Source organism: Ceratotherium simum, chromosome 1 (genome assembly GCF_057802395.1).
Source record: "Ceratotherium simum simum isolate JZ-2026a chromosome 1, ASM5780239v1, whole genome shotgun sequence".
In the NCBI taxonomy this organism is placed as follows: Eukaryota; Metazoa; Chordata; class Mammalia; order Perissodactyla; family Rhinocerotidae; genus Ceratotherium; species Ceratotherium simum.
In genome coordinates this window covers 78704428-78719504 of record NC_141900.1, presented here as the reverse complement: position 1 = coordinate 78719504, position 15077 = coordinate 78704428, and the positions used below count along the sequence as shown (strand labels likewise).

The 15077-nt window shown below is 37.7% G+C and overlaps 1 protein-coding gene across 3 annotated transcripts in view; it reads left to right on the top strand.

The window, feature by feature from the left end:
• The window catches only part of TSPAN12 (tetraspanin 12), a 64398-nt gene extending 50383 nt beyond the window's left edge, over nucleotides 1-14015 (top strand). For all 3 annotated transcript variants that reach the window (XM_004418764.3, XM_087430079.1, XM_087430072.1), the window contains exon 8: nucleotides 12408-14015. In XM_004418764.3, the coding sequence (XP_004418821.1) occupies nucleotides 12408-12713 (306 nt within the window). In that variant the 3' untranslated portion in view covers nucleotides 12714-14015. The remainder of the gene's footprint in view (nucleotides 1-12407) is intronic.
• The last annotated feature ends 1062 nt before the right edge of the window (nucleotides 14016-15077 follow it).

The window sequence follows — 15077 nt, the reverse complement described above, 5'->3', positions numbered from 1 at the left end:
GGGCAGTATCTCAGCCCTCAACACATTTTGTTAACACTCTTCTTCAGTTACTATCTTTGACCAAGTAGAAAGGTGAGTCAATACCATATGTCTGTTTTGACTAATAGGAACAACTTTTATTTTATAATTTTCACACACAACATCCTAAATGCATAAGTATTTCCTCAGCTCTTCTGAGCCAGAAGTAGAGACATGACAGAGTGTTGTGGATACAAAAGGACATGGTAGGTAATGGGGGTGTGGCCTTTTGGCAAGCTCTACACAGTTATGGGATTGATTATTTTTCTCCCAAGTAACCCTGCTCTTAAGTTACTAGTGGGATTCTTCTTAGGACCAAGTAAATTACTGCACTGGAAACAAGCAAATTACAGCAAAGTGTTGAAAGAGAAGTCCAAGGCAGGAAGCAAAAAGTAACAGCTTAGGCCCCTGGCCAGCTACTGGCCAGTTGCGCTAATATCAAGTTAGTCAAATCTATATAGAAATGATCCTCACATCAGTGGCTAGACTACAAGGTAGGAATTAGATGACCTTGAATTGGGGCACAAGAAGGAGCCTGACTTAGGGCAGGCAATCCTTAATTGCCATTGTGTTTATGTTTAAGACATTCAAAGGGAGCACATAGAGGGGTTAGTAATTCCTTGGGCTTCCAATCGTAAAAGATGAGCAGGTGTTAGTCAGGTGCAGAAAATATTTGGGTGTCATGGGGCCAAGAAGGACATTCTAAGCAAAAGGGTAATGGTGCAGAGTTAGAGCTGGAAGCAAGATGGCACAGCTGGAGCATGGGGTGTGAGGAGGGCCGTGTTGACAGGGCTGGAAAGGGCAGGTGTTGGATTATGAAGAGCCCTGTATGTCCTGCTAATGCATGCATTTTATACTTATGTCTGCGAGTAGTTTTCAAAAAAAAGGCAAATGTTCACAAATTTGAGGCATTACAGTAGTCCCCCTTATCCACAGTTTCGCTTTTCGCCGTTTCAGTTACACACGGTCAACCTTGGTCTGAAAATATTAAATAGAAGATTCCAGAAATAAACAATTCATAAGTTTTAAAGTGCACACCATTCTGAGTAACGTGATGAAGTCTCCCATCATCCTGCTGTGTCCCACCGGGGACGTGAATCATCACTTTGTCTAGTGTATCCACGTTGTATACGCTACCCGCCCATTAGTCACTTAGTTGCCGTCTTGGTTATCAGTATATTGTTACAATATAATTATAATTGTTCTATTTTATTATTAGTTATTGTTCTTTATTTCTTACTGTGCCTAATTTATAAATTAAACTTTATCATAGGTTTGTATGTATAGGAAAACACGTAGTATCTAAAGGGTTTGGCACTATCTGTGGTTTCAGGCATTCGCTGGGAGTCTTGGAACGTATGCTCCGTGGATAAGGGGAGACTACTGTATTATGAAAGGAAGACGTAGGATGGAGTAATCAGGGGATTGTGATTTATTGTTAATGAAGCTCCATTCTCAGATAAAGACACATAGAATCTCCTGCCCAGATAGTAAACGATAGGCAGCTTTCAGGCTCAGTGGTTATTCAGATGGACTATCCCCAAGAAGTTCCATTCTCAGGGTTCTTTTATATAAAGTCAACGACACTCCCTCCTGGCTCTCTGCTGACTTCATTATCTCCTCAGAAGCTGCTGGCAGGGATCAGGTTGACTGACTTGGGGTGATATCTGTTTTATCATTCAAAGCCCTGCAGGACCAGTTTGGGCTTGGTGGGGGGAAAAGTCCCTTTTATCTTCAGGCTTTGCTTGAGCTAATCAGGACTTGAACTATTCTGCCAGCTTTACTTCAGGTATACAAATGCATCCTTCTTTTTTTTCACTCTCTGTCTGATATAGTTCAATGGTGAGTTTCCTGTTACCTATTCACTATTCAAACAACTTTTCCTCTTGTGCTTTATGAGTAGAGACTTGCAAATTTTGCCTTTAGAATTTACTGATATGAAATCCATTATAATATTTTGACCTGAAAAAGTACTTCACAAAGTAACAATTTTAGATACGTGCTTAAATACATTCTGTCGGCTTTGTGGAGAATGAGTTGAAGTGAGGATTAGGTCTCTAGGCAGGGAAATCAGGTAGGACATTGTTGCAGGTATTTCAGGTGAGTGATTATAAGGTCTGGAATTCAGATTGTGCTGTTGAGGATGGAGAGGAGGGAATGAATGTGAAAGATGTTGAAGAGGGAGAATGAACAGAAGGATGAATTGGCTATGGGGAGTGAGTGACAGGGAAGCTGCAAGGATGTTTGACTTTGACTTGGACTCTGGATAGATGAAGAAGCCATTTATTGAGAGGAATGGTTGGATTTGATTAGTTCCATTTTGGAAGTACTGGGTTTAAGATTCCAGTCAGGTCTGCCATGTGCAGAAACCCAGTAGGAAATATGAAGCTCAGGAGATAGAACTCAGCCAGAGATATGGATTTTGTGTGTACTAATTAGGGAAAGAGATAACTCCGGAAACAATGGCTTACATAAGGTGGGAGTCTGTTTCTCTCTCATCTACCAGTGAAGTGGTCCAGGCTGCCAGGCAGCTCTGCTGCACAAGTTCAGCCAGGAGCCCAGGATGGTGAGACAACTTCATCTCTCTCAATACCTGTCTTCCAAAGTTGCTCCTGTTTTTTTCCAGTTCCAGTCAGTGGAGAGAAGGAAAAAGTGGGAAGGAGAACATCCAATGCATTAAACTCTACACTCACCACCTCTGCTCCCATTCCATTGGTGAGGGCTCACTCACATGGCTGTGCTTAGCTGCAAGGGAGGCTGGGAAATGTGGTCTCTGGCTAGGAGGCTGTGTTCCCATAGATGGCATTAATTACCATGAAGAAGTGGAGAACAGACTGGGGCAGATGGGGGGACTAACAGTTTACAGATGTTATCAGTGTATATGAGGCACCAAATGCATGGATGGAGATAAGACCACACAAAGAGATGGTGTAACATATGCAGCAGAGGGCAGAAGTTGGGCAATGATAATAATTAAGGGCAGAGGAGGAGACACCTATTGTAGGCAGAGAAGAAATGGAAGGCAGTATCCTGGAAGTCAAGGAAGGAGAGGTTTTTAGGTATGAGTTTTCCTTAGTGAGGAAGCATGGTTCATAGATTAAGACTAGGCTCTGAAACCAGACTCTTTGGGTTAAATCTTCACACTGCTCCTCACTAGCTGTATGACCAGGGGCAAGTTTTTAACCTCCTTGTGCTTCCTTTTTCTCACTTGTAAAATGAGGATAACCAGAGTACCCATCTCTGGTTGTTTGGAGAGTGAATTGGCATATTTGAAACCCTTAGAACAGTGCTGTTTGCAGTATATACTACCAGTAATAGCTGAGAGTTACAGTAAATTAGAGACTGAAAAGTACACATTGGGTTTTTCAAATAGGATACACATTTATATAGCTCTATGAGAAAGTATTTTACATGCACTACCTCATTTAAGCCCTAAAACATTTCTATGAAGGTACAGGATTATTCTCTCCATTTTGCAGATGGGAAAAGTGAGGCACAGAGAGGCTAAGTGACCTAGCCCCGTTTCACAGAGCTAGTCAGTGACTGAGCACAGATCTCTGATTCCAAAGCCCACACTTTTAGACACAAAAATTTTGAGATGTGGAATACATGGTGAGGAGCAAGCTGAGTGTTTGTAGATTTTTTTCACTTCTAAACCTCAATTTCCCTATCTATTAAATGAGATAATAATAGTATCTACTTCATTATGGTATTACAGAGATAAATTGAGCTGCTTAATGAGAAACCCTTAGCAAACCACTTGGGACATAAACACAAATCTTCAATGCACGATGGTGGCTGTGACAATAATAACAGTAATTTATTAGCATAGTTATTAAAGTAAATAGAGAAATTAGTGGTTTATGATTAGATGTTTAACTAGCCAAATTGCCCCTGGTTTTGCCAGTAATGACGGGAAAGCATGCATTTTCTGGTTGTATATATTTGTGCTGGCCAAAGGTAGATTTTCAGGTCAAGGTTTCGGGGACTTCATGTGGTTTTCCATTTTGCTTGTTTTAACACCTTCCCATTTCTTATAGACGAACATTTAGGTGGACAGAAGGGCCCAATGAGAGACGATATTTGAATGAGCAGCTTGTAAATGTTCTTCCACTCAGTCAGGCAGGGAAGGCCGGCTGCTGGAATGGGCCTCACTGGGGAGAACAGCACCTTCTGGGTGTTCTGACTGTAGTCTCTTTATAACTGAATTTTTTTGGTAAGAATGAAAAATGTTCAGTAAATATAGTCTGTTAAACTTGATGACTCTGCCTGTCTAATGGGGATATTGTGAGGATTACATGAGATATGAGGGCCTGTCGTTATTAAGAAATAAGAAGACTTTTTCTACTGCACTTCCTAAGCTTGGGTTTGGTTAACCTTACTCTTCAGAGAACAGAAAGTCCTGTAGTGAATTTTATTACTTGCTGTTTAATTTTTTTTTAGGAAGCATTTATTTCCTTGCAGAGCTTATGATTATCAGTGGAGAACTTTCCATCTAACCTGCTTAAAGCTCATGAACTCATGAACTGCTATCATTCAGTTTTTCAATTTTAAAAGAAAGAGAGTTGAAGATTATATATTTGTACCTGATCATTAACACAGTCATTTCAAACTTGAGAATCATGTTTATTACCAAAAATCAATTACAAAAATACCAATACTGACATGTATTGGCACCTAGATTTTATTTATACTTAATCTTCATAAGCACATTAGAAGTTTGCCTAATTTTTTGATGTGATCTGTGAATATTGAGCACTGAAAAGCCATGGGGGTTCTTCCAATTTTAGAAACTCATTTTTGAGATAGATAGAGACTAATTTCAAGTGTATAATTTCCTCAGGTGAAATGAGGCATCCTGACATGCCTTCAAATAGATTCCAGGAAATGTGGGGATTAATGATTTTTCTCTGATAAAAAGGTAGTGTGATTATTTACAGTTAATAGTGGACCAGAATTTTAATATTGCAGCAAGTAAAGTAGGGTAGCCAATATGTCTTATTCATACCTTTGAATTATCTGAGCTTATTAACGTAGGGCTAAAATAGTTTCATTTATGAAGAAAACGTATTCAAGATAAATCAACTCAGGGTATTTTATTTTGAGAAAAGCAAATAAATGCAATTTACTTCTTTCCTATTCTGAATAAAACACGCATTGTGAAACGGAATGCAGTTTTGAACCCTAAAATTTCTATTTCCTCTTTTAACTCACTCAACAAAAAGGTTTGTTTATGCAACTAAACATATATGAATAGGACAATAGATTATATAGAAACACATCTATATTTTTTTCTTCTCTAGACTTAGTGTCTTGCTTTTCAACAAAAGTGTCCAGATTTACACTGAAAAGTGTAAACATTATGCGTGATTATTTGACTGGCTCAAAATAAACTCACAACTTGTGTTCAGACTGAATTACTTCAGTGAGAATGATGCAGAGCAGATTGTAAACCCTGGAGCTGTTTTGATGAAGAACTTAGTGGCTGTGGAGGACGATTATTTTATACACAGAAATCTGGAAAAATACTGACTGTCTTCTCAAGAAGAGGAATATTCTTTTGGAAAGTTAATCCTTAACTTTAAGTAACACTGATATTCAGCATGGTACCTGATATGCTCCAGGTTTCTACAATGTCTTCTGAGTCATGAGAGAAATACTAAATTGAGTACAGTATAGAGGGATTTGTGGTTTCATTTATTTATTTACGCCCTGAATCTTTTTTGTTAAATAAAAGATTTAATGCAGCATACAACAAAAACTATACAATGAATTAATAATAAGATATAAATGGAATTAGAAAGTCAGAGTTAAGGAAAGAGTAAGTAGACGTGCTTAACATGAAGGCAAAAGGGGTTGCTGTTGCTGAGTTTCGTATTTGCCTCTGAGCTTTCTGGCAGCCCAGGTGAGAGGAGACATAATCATCTGTATGACTTTAATATTAGGAGATCAAATATCCAGTGTTTCAAAGGGAGCGAAATTCTGAAGTATTTGTTTCAAGTGGGATTTCATATCTACTCCTCTAAGGTACCTAGGAAAATATCTTCAATATTATTTTTCACAAATTTTGTAGAGCAATTTCTTATGGTGTTCTTCAGTCTATGTCATTAAAATACACCTCAGTGGAGAATAATATGCAAGGGCATAGGCTCATATATTCCAACGTGGCAGATTTTGGTGTCTGGTTTGATGCTTGGACTTATTGAAAGTACCTAGAAATGTCAATTGATTTCATTTCTTTTAAAAAGTCTGTAGATAACACCTCTTTCTGAGAAGTTCTTGATAGAGAAGCATAAAAATATAATTTAACAAATTTCGATGACAAACTTAAGTACTAAAATTCTGTCTTGTTTGAGGGGTTATCTGTGTACTCTGTAAACTAAATAAGACTGACATATTGTTATAAAAATTGAGGAATCTACCTAGGACCTTTGCTTTGAATAAACCACCCTCCCCACCATGACGTGGAGATAATCTTCAGGGCCCAGTGATCCAGAAGGAGGCCAGATCCTGACTATGTGCCATATGATACAATACCATGTCCATTGACCTGAAAAACTTTTTTCATGAGATCCCAACCCATTCGTAACAGCCTTGGTTGTCTTAATAGTTTATTGCATTTTCTAGTTTTTTAAAGTTAAAAATAAGTGATATTTTCAAAGAAACATTGACAAAATCAGCACGATCCAGAAAGAGATCATTAGGATAATGAAGTCTATATATTTGCAAACCTTAAAGGAACTAGGAATGGAAAAGAGAATGGTTCAAGGGAAAGAAATGACCCTTCAGATATGACTGTCTACCTTATGGAAAAGAGCTTGTCTGAGAGCAGAGCTAGGACCAATGCACCTTATTAAGAAGACAGGTTCCAAGGAAATGCTTATTAAGATTTAGTGTTGTTTAAGTGTGGACAAAGCTGTCTAGTGAGACAAGGAGTTCCTCTCATTAGAAGTGCGTTTTCTTTGATGGCTCTTTTTGTGTATATATGAGCCATACTTTCTTGTTTCTTTGCACATCTGTTAGTTTTTGTTGTTGTTGAGAACTGGACGTTTTAAGTAATATAACTGGTGATTCTAGAAATCAGAATCTCTCCCCTCCCTTCAGTTTGTCGTTGTTTGTTCATTAGTGACTTTTCTGAACTAATTCTGCAAAGTCAGTTTTCTTTATTTGGCCACTAAAGTCTCTGCTCAGTTAGCTAATAAATGAACAGAGATTTCCTTAAATGCCTGGAACCAATAAGTCTCCCAGCCTTTGCCAAGGGTGTACAGAGCCTCAAAGTTAGCCAGAGGTGAGATCTTAGAGCCTTTTTAGGTCTTCCCTGAGCATGTGCATAGCCCTGGGCAGGAGCACAGCCCTACTTGTGTGTGTAACTTTCTAGATCTCCACAAATGCATCAGAGTTTTGCCAAACCCACTATGGACTTCACATCCTCCTGCTTTTCCTTTTAAGCTTTTTGACTAGCCCATTGTGTGCAACCGTTATACACTACTTCAGGCAGCCTCAGTTTTCAAAAGTTACCTCTGATTGCTTTTGACAAACTCCTCCAGGGGAAAATGCTGTTTCCATGGTTGAGCTTCAAGTCAGACCAAAGAAAAACAGCCTTGCAAGTGAGGTCTTCCAAGGAACCACCAAATGGGACAAATAATGACAATTCTCTGGGAATGGGGTTTTGAAGTAGCTCCAACCCTATTCTGTTGCCTCCGGTAGCTGCCAGCCTGCCGATTTTCACCATGACTGTGGGTTGTTGATTTTCAAGGCTACTGCAGAACTGGGGAGAAAGGATGGGAATAGTGTAAATGAAAATTCCACAAAGCATGGCCAGCCTGGTGGCACAAGTGTTTAAGTACACATGCTCCGCTTTGGTGGCCTGGGGTTTGCAGGTTCGGATCCCGGTGAAGCACCAATGTACTGCTTGTCAAGCCATGCTGCAGCAGCGTCCCATATAAAGTGGAGGAAGATGGGCACGGATGTTAGCCCAGGGCCAACTTTCCTTAGCAAAAAAAAAAAAAGGAGGAGGATTGGCATCAGATGTTAGCTCAGGGCTGATCTTCCTCACACACACACAAAAATTCCACAAAGCTTGCCCTTCTTACTGAGATTCAGGTGCTTTTCTTAAATACATTCTCCTCAGGTTGCTGCAAGCCTTTGGTTAATTTCCAGAGTTCTAAAAATGCTGATTCTGACAATTTTTGCTAGTGTTTCATTGTTTATATGGAGGAGAGACTATTCAGAGGTCTTATCTCTGCCAGTTTTGCTGATGTCACTCTAGAAGTGCTTTTTAGCCATATTTTTCAAAGATAAAAAGTTGAATTCATTGACTTCCAAGGTCGCCTCCCACTCTAGAACATTCAATGTTAACTAGTATATTACATTCCCAAACCATCCTAGATGATATAATTCACTGTACCTATTTTATAAATGTGATTCCAGTGCCAAAATATGAAACACAATAGACTGTAGCTTAGTTATCAATCTCTTATTCACAGATTTAAAAAAGAAATATTAACTTTCCTGCACAGTTTTTCAGCTTAGAATGAATTAGTCTAAAGGGATGGGAGATCTTATACCAATAGAAAGGACTATATAGGTAAAATTTAAGCACCAAAGACTACTAAAAAGGTAAAAATGAAATGATAATTGGCTTATAGCATTTCAGAGTGTTGAATCTTCAACATATTTCTTGAATGATTTACCATTAATTCTGAAATTTATTGCAATTATTATTACCAAAATATTGATATGCCCATGCTAATTCTTTCTTTTATTCATTAAAGATCCATCTTTGTAACAAGTACTGAAAACATAGGTAAGGAATCAACTGACATAATCCAAAGCCATTTTGTATCAATTTCTTCAAAGATAGATATGATGATCTAGTGCTGCATTACTTGGCAATGATGTTAAATGATGTCCATATAACTTAATTTTCCAAATGTCTGAAGCTAAACCTTTTTAATTTAACTATTTTTGATGTGTCTCTTCTCAAAACTATGTTGAATATTTCTCTGCTTAATGAGGAGGCTAGGGATCTAATGTCTCAGTGGCGAATAATCATTGTGGATAGTTACTTCACTGTCCTGAAAAACGGTAACGACCACCTTGGCTCTTGTGGGCAAGGGATGTTGCATCAATACTCAGTGATGGGACAATGCTGTGCTTTTGCTGTTTTCATACTCTTAAAAAGTGTTGTACCTCCTATTGTCCATTAATACCTGGTTTTCTTGGGTTTTCCATCTATTTTAATTTGAGCTTTCTAATCTTCTATGGGCTGACAGACCAGATAAGAGCTGACACCTACTGAGCTCTTACCATGTACTAGATCCCATTGTAAGTGTTTAAATGTGTTAGTTCATTTAATTCTCCCAATATCCCAAACAGGTAGGCACTGTTATTATCTATGTTTCAGACAAGAAAACTGAAGCACAGAGAGATATTAACTAACTTGCCCAAAGTCACATAGCTTATAAGTAGCAGAGTAGGGATTTGAAATTCAGAATTCTGGCTCTGTGGTTTGTGATCTTAATTAACCATTATTCTATACTGTGTCATATAAGGATGCTTGTTAGAATTACACATAAATGTAAGAGTAAATGGGCTCTGATAGACTACCTGAGTGGAACTCTTTGAAAAGTATTTGAACTTTGGTGAATTGTCTTTGTGACACCTATTTTGGTTTCCCACAGTGTGTGTGTGTGTGTGTGTGTGTGTGTGTGTGTGTGTGTGTGTGCATATTCGTGTATGTATTAAATAGGTAAGATGGCCATAGAAATGATTTTATTAAACCAATGTTAAGTAGTATTACATTATAAATATTTTAATTCACTTTTGGTGAAATCGATGAACCTAAGGTTAGCACCTTTTACTGTTAATTTGCATTACATGGTGCAAAACTACCATGAAAAGGTAGTTATTGAAATTGTCTATGGCTAGTTTTATATGATTTTTTAAATTTTTTGAGAATAATGCCTTACTAGGGTACAGTTACTGATCAATGTCTTTGTAAATCTAGGAATTATGTATTATTCATTCCTCCCCCCCAATATAATGTACAAATTAACAACTGATTCAGTCATCTTGCTTTCCTTGATTTAGTTTGAGTTCTTTGTGGAATCTGGAGAAAAAAACAAGGAGGCAGTTATTTAAGTAGTTATCAGTTTCTTTTTATTCAAATAGCTGCCTTGATAGGGCAAGGACTGAGTCAAAGCACTTCCCTCAAACTCAAAATAAAAGCTTTGAAAAGTCAAGTTCTTGTTGTTGGGAGATAATTTCCCATGGGTCTTGTGCATTTCTGTATGTCCTGCGAGCAAAGGCACTGGCTGCCTTCATTCTAGATGATATTTTCAAGAGTGTTTTCATAGAATACAGCCTTGAAGTTAGAGATAGTATCTCCCTTCAGAGAAAAGGACAGGTTTATTTACTGTCTAGTATAGTAAAGATAATATCTGTCTCCAATGCAAAACACAGGTATGCTTACTGCTCATTTTAAAAGATCAGGGTTCCCTAAACTTGGGGTTCCCCTCCCAGAATACAACCCACTGTGTGCGCAGGCATCATCTGGCCTTTTTCCTGTTGCCCTAGGGACTTGAGGAACTGGCACATACTCTGGCTATTTCTATTGCTGTGAGTAATCAAGTCCTTTGTCTCTGTCTCTGCCAGCATCCATGAAACTGTGGCAGGCTTATTGTTAGTTTCTAAGTAGAGTAAAATCTCAGAATCGTCAACATTCTTGAAATTTGTTATAGTATAAAATTCTTTCTAGGTTTTCCCCTTAATTTAGAATCAGCATCCCTTTAGAAGAATGAATTATTGTTTCTGTGCTCTGGGTTCACTAGAGACATGGCAGGTAGCCTATGCTTTGGCCACCTCAGAGATAACATGACAATTGTTAGATACTTTCTACCCCCTTTTCTCCCTCCCCCCCTCCTCCCCCCCCCCCCCCCCCCATTTTCCTTGGTCATGGCTTCTCTTTCTCTTAGTTTTTTTTCCTCCTCTTTTCTTCTTTCAGAATTCTCTTCCGTATCTGCCATAGGCACTCCTTAGCCTTTTGTGCTTAAACCTAAACATAAACAAAAACCTCGATAATTTTTTTAGATTAGATATCTCCAGCCTGTAGGGGAGCTAAAGATACCTTTCAAATCCTTACCTGGTAAACTAGAAGTTGGTGTCATGCGAACAATTCCCCCGTGTGTATTTCTGCTACAGGCAGTGGACAGAGGTGTGTGTGCATGTCGGGGGGCGGGGGTGGGGGCAGTTGGGGGAAGGGAATAGGTTGATTTCCACCCACCAGCATGTTTCAGCAGCAGACTAGGGAAACATTCCTAATCCTTGGGGAAAAGTCTCTGACCAAATGACCTATAATCCAACAGTGAATACATATAATAATATTATAATAAAACATTATTTTTGAAAATTTTGGATCAGTCTGTATCAGGGGTCAGCAATCTATAGGGCCTGTGCCCCAAATCTGGCCAACTGCCTTTTTTTTTTGTTGAGGAAGATCAGCCCTGAGCTAACATCTGATGCCAATCCTCCTCTTTTTGCTGAGGAAGATTGGCCCTGGGCTAACATCTGTGCCCACCTTCCTCTACTTTATATGGGATGCTGCCACAGCATGGCTTGACGAGCGGTGTGTGTGCACTTAACCGCTGAGCCACTGGCCCAGCCCCCCTACTGCCTTTTTTTGTACATGAAGTTTCATTGGAACATAGTCACATCCATTCATTTAACATTTTCTATGGCTGCTTTCATGTTACAGTGGCAGAGATGAGTAATTGCAATAGAGACCATATGGCTCACAAAGCCTAAAAGGTTTACTATCTGGCCCTCGACAAAAAAAGTTTGCCAACTCTTGCTCTAGATGTTGTGTTTTACTATCAGTGGTTCTCAATTCTGGGTTGTGAGAAAGACAGAAAAAGGAGTAGGCTCATCAGAATCACCTTGGGCAGGCTTTTCAAAAAGTGTATACATCTGGGGCTGGCTCTGTGGCGTAATGGATAGGTTCGCACGCTCCGCTTCCGTGGCCTGGAATTCACAGGCTTGGATCCCAGTCGTGTACCTACACACCTCTCATCAAGCCATGCTGTGGTGGCATCCCACATAGAAAACAGAGGAAGATTGTCACAGATGTTAGCTCAGCAACAATCTTCCTCAAGCAAAAAGAGCAAGATTGGCAACAGATGTTAGCTCAGGGCGAATCTTCCTCAGAAAAAAAAAGGTACATGTCTATCTCTCTTCTAGCTTCTCATGGGCATTCCCTGTTGAGAGTCACTGTCTTAAACCTTATGATTCAAGTAGTTTAGTCCCATTAACTGATACAGACCTTTGTTTTCACTATTTTAACCCTTTGTAACACATCCAAAGTAATATCGACTGTGTTATTTTTTTTACAGGGTTGCGGGAAGAAAATGTATTCCTTTTTGAGAGGAACCAAACAACTGCAAGTGCTAAGGTTTCTGGGAATCTCCATTGGAGTGACACAAATCCTGGCCATGATTCTCACCATTACTCTGCTCTGGGCTCTCTATTATGATAGAAGGGAGCCTGGGACAGACCAAATGATGTCCTTGAAGAATGATACCACTCAACACCTGTCATGTCACTCAGTAGAACTGCTGAAACCAAGCCTGTCAAGGATCTTTGAACACACCTCCATGGCAAACAGCTTTAATACACACTTTGAGATGGAGGAATTATAGAGAATGTCAAAGAGGGAAGCCACAAATTTATTTTATTGGACTTGTGAATTTTTGAGCACATAGTTATCTGTTTCAGAAACGTGTGGAAATAAAAATGTTGCCATAGAAGGATACCTAAACATATAATTTTCTATCCTTTAAAATGAAGAGGGAAAAGATCCATATTATAAGACACCAGCTAGACGATAGTTGATGCCCTTTGTAATGCTGAGGAAAGATCTAATACTCACTTTATAGCCTATGTAAGATTTTTACATACAAAGCATACACAGTTATGCTTTGAGGTTTATGCTTTTGCATAGTTTGACCAGCATTTCTGCATCCATGAAAACAAGCCGTGCTGTGGTGGGATTGGAGCTACAGTAAAGTCTGATTTACTTCCATAAGCTTGCTAGTATACAAAGTACGAATTAACTGCTAACATAGGAAGTTCGACAGTACTAATGACTTTTATTACTTGGTGATATATTCTTTTGAGGGTGGATATATTATACATAAGAAAATTCTGAAAATTGGTGACTACCTAAATGTGATTTTTGCTGGTTACTAAAATATTCTTAACTACTTACAAGAGCAAACTAACACATTGCCTTTAACTGATCAGGGATCTATGTGTATATAAGAGTCTGTGTTAAGTCTGTATAATTCAGTAGTTTTCAGTTCTTATAATGTTAAGAATAACAATTGTGAAAAGGATAAATTTATCCTGTATAGCACCATTATTTTTAACCTTTCCTGTTAATAGAGGTTTGAGATTCTGTCCTGGGTTTATATTACATATGTAACTATTAATTTAAATACTTAACCACTAATTTTGAAAAATTACCAGTGTGATACATAGGAATCATAATAATTCAGAATGTAGTCTGGTCTTTAGGAAGTATTAACAAGAAGGCTTACACATAACCTCATTCATTCAGCAAAGACTTTGATGCTGTCTTTCTCCCAAACTAAGACTCTTTTTGACACTAAACACTTTTGGAAGGAGCTTATCTTTGCCTTCTCCAAAAAATAAATGACAGTCTCCAAGCCTGAATATAATTCTACAGATAATAGTGTTCCTTTTCTCCAGCAAAACTCTGTGAGAATCATTAAAATAGGTAACAATTTAACTAGAGATTTTCTTTGCTTTGTTTCACTGATTAAGATACTGTGGTGAATTACACAGATTATTAAATTTTTTACAAGAGTAAAATATATTTATTTGAAATGGGAAAAGTGCATTTTACTGTATTTTGTGTATTATGTTTATTTCTCAGAAAATGGAAAGAAATTAAAATGTGTCAATAAATATTTTCTAGACAATAATAATTTCTCTGTGTCTGATTTTTATATATAATAAGCACTTTACCACTTGAGAAGATTAGCAAGAAAAATATGAGAAGAAATGATTGAAGAAAGTAATAATAACAATTTTCAAACTTTGGAACTGATCTATAATAGTGTGTATTTTCACTGAGAAAAGAGAAAAAAATGCCCACTTACTTTTCAAGTTTGATTTTGAGCTAAATGATAATGTATTTGATATAATATAAAAATATGCCCATTTATGTTAATTTATCTTAATGTTTTCATAGTCATTTAAAAAATAATTTTCAAAAGAAAATGAGTCTAAGGAATACAATATTTGCAATCAGCTGCCAGATTCCATCTCTTTCGTAGACTTAAATGAAAACTGCTCAATCCGAACCAAATCAATCAGAAAATCACTTGCTCAATCAGAACCAAGAGCATCCTTTTTTATAATTTCCTCAACACCCCAACTCCCCATAATTTTACCTAAAATGCCCAAGTAATTGAGATAGCTTTGAGCATTATATGAATTATTTGGGTAATGGTCAAACTTGGCTGCTTCTCTTTTGATGTGTCTTGGAGTCACAGAAAGAACAAATATATATTGTATTGAGCTCAGTAAAAAAAATCCTCAAATTATAAATTAAAGTTGATTTCCTCATTTTCAGACTTCAAATATTTTGATATATTACCTGACTTAATACTCTCTAGTATAGTCAACATAAATTTACACAATCATCTTATAAACATATACACTTAATGGGAACAAATGACATTTATAGCAATGGTCTACAAAGGCCCCTTATAGGAGCAGCGCACCTGGAATAACAAAACTGCAAGGGAGTTAAAAAAGTGTATTTAATATGGTAGAGCTGAGGGAGTTCGCTGTTTGGGTACATTGGAAACAAAATTGTTAACTGTTTCTTTGGGAATTTTTAAAAGCTTTCTTTGTAAAAATCACCATTTTTTAAAGTAAAAATTTAAGAAGATTACTTTTAGACTGGTTAATAGTCAATTCAAAGTGCTCTGGAGATTCAGAGATGGCAGTAAGTGGTGGTGTCTGTCCTTTAA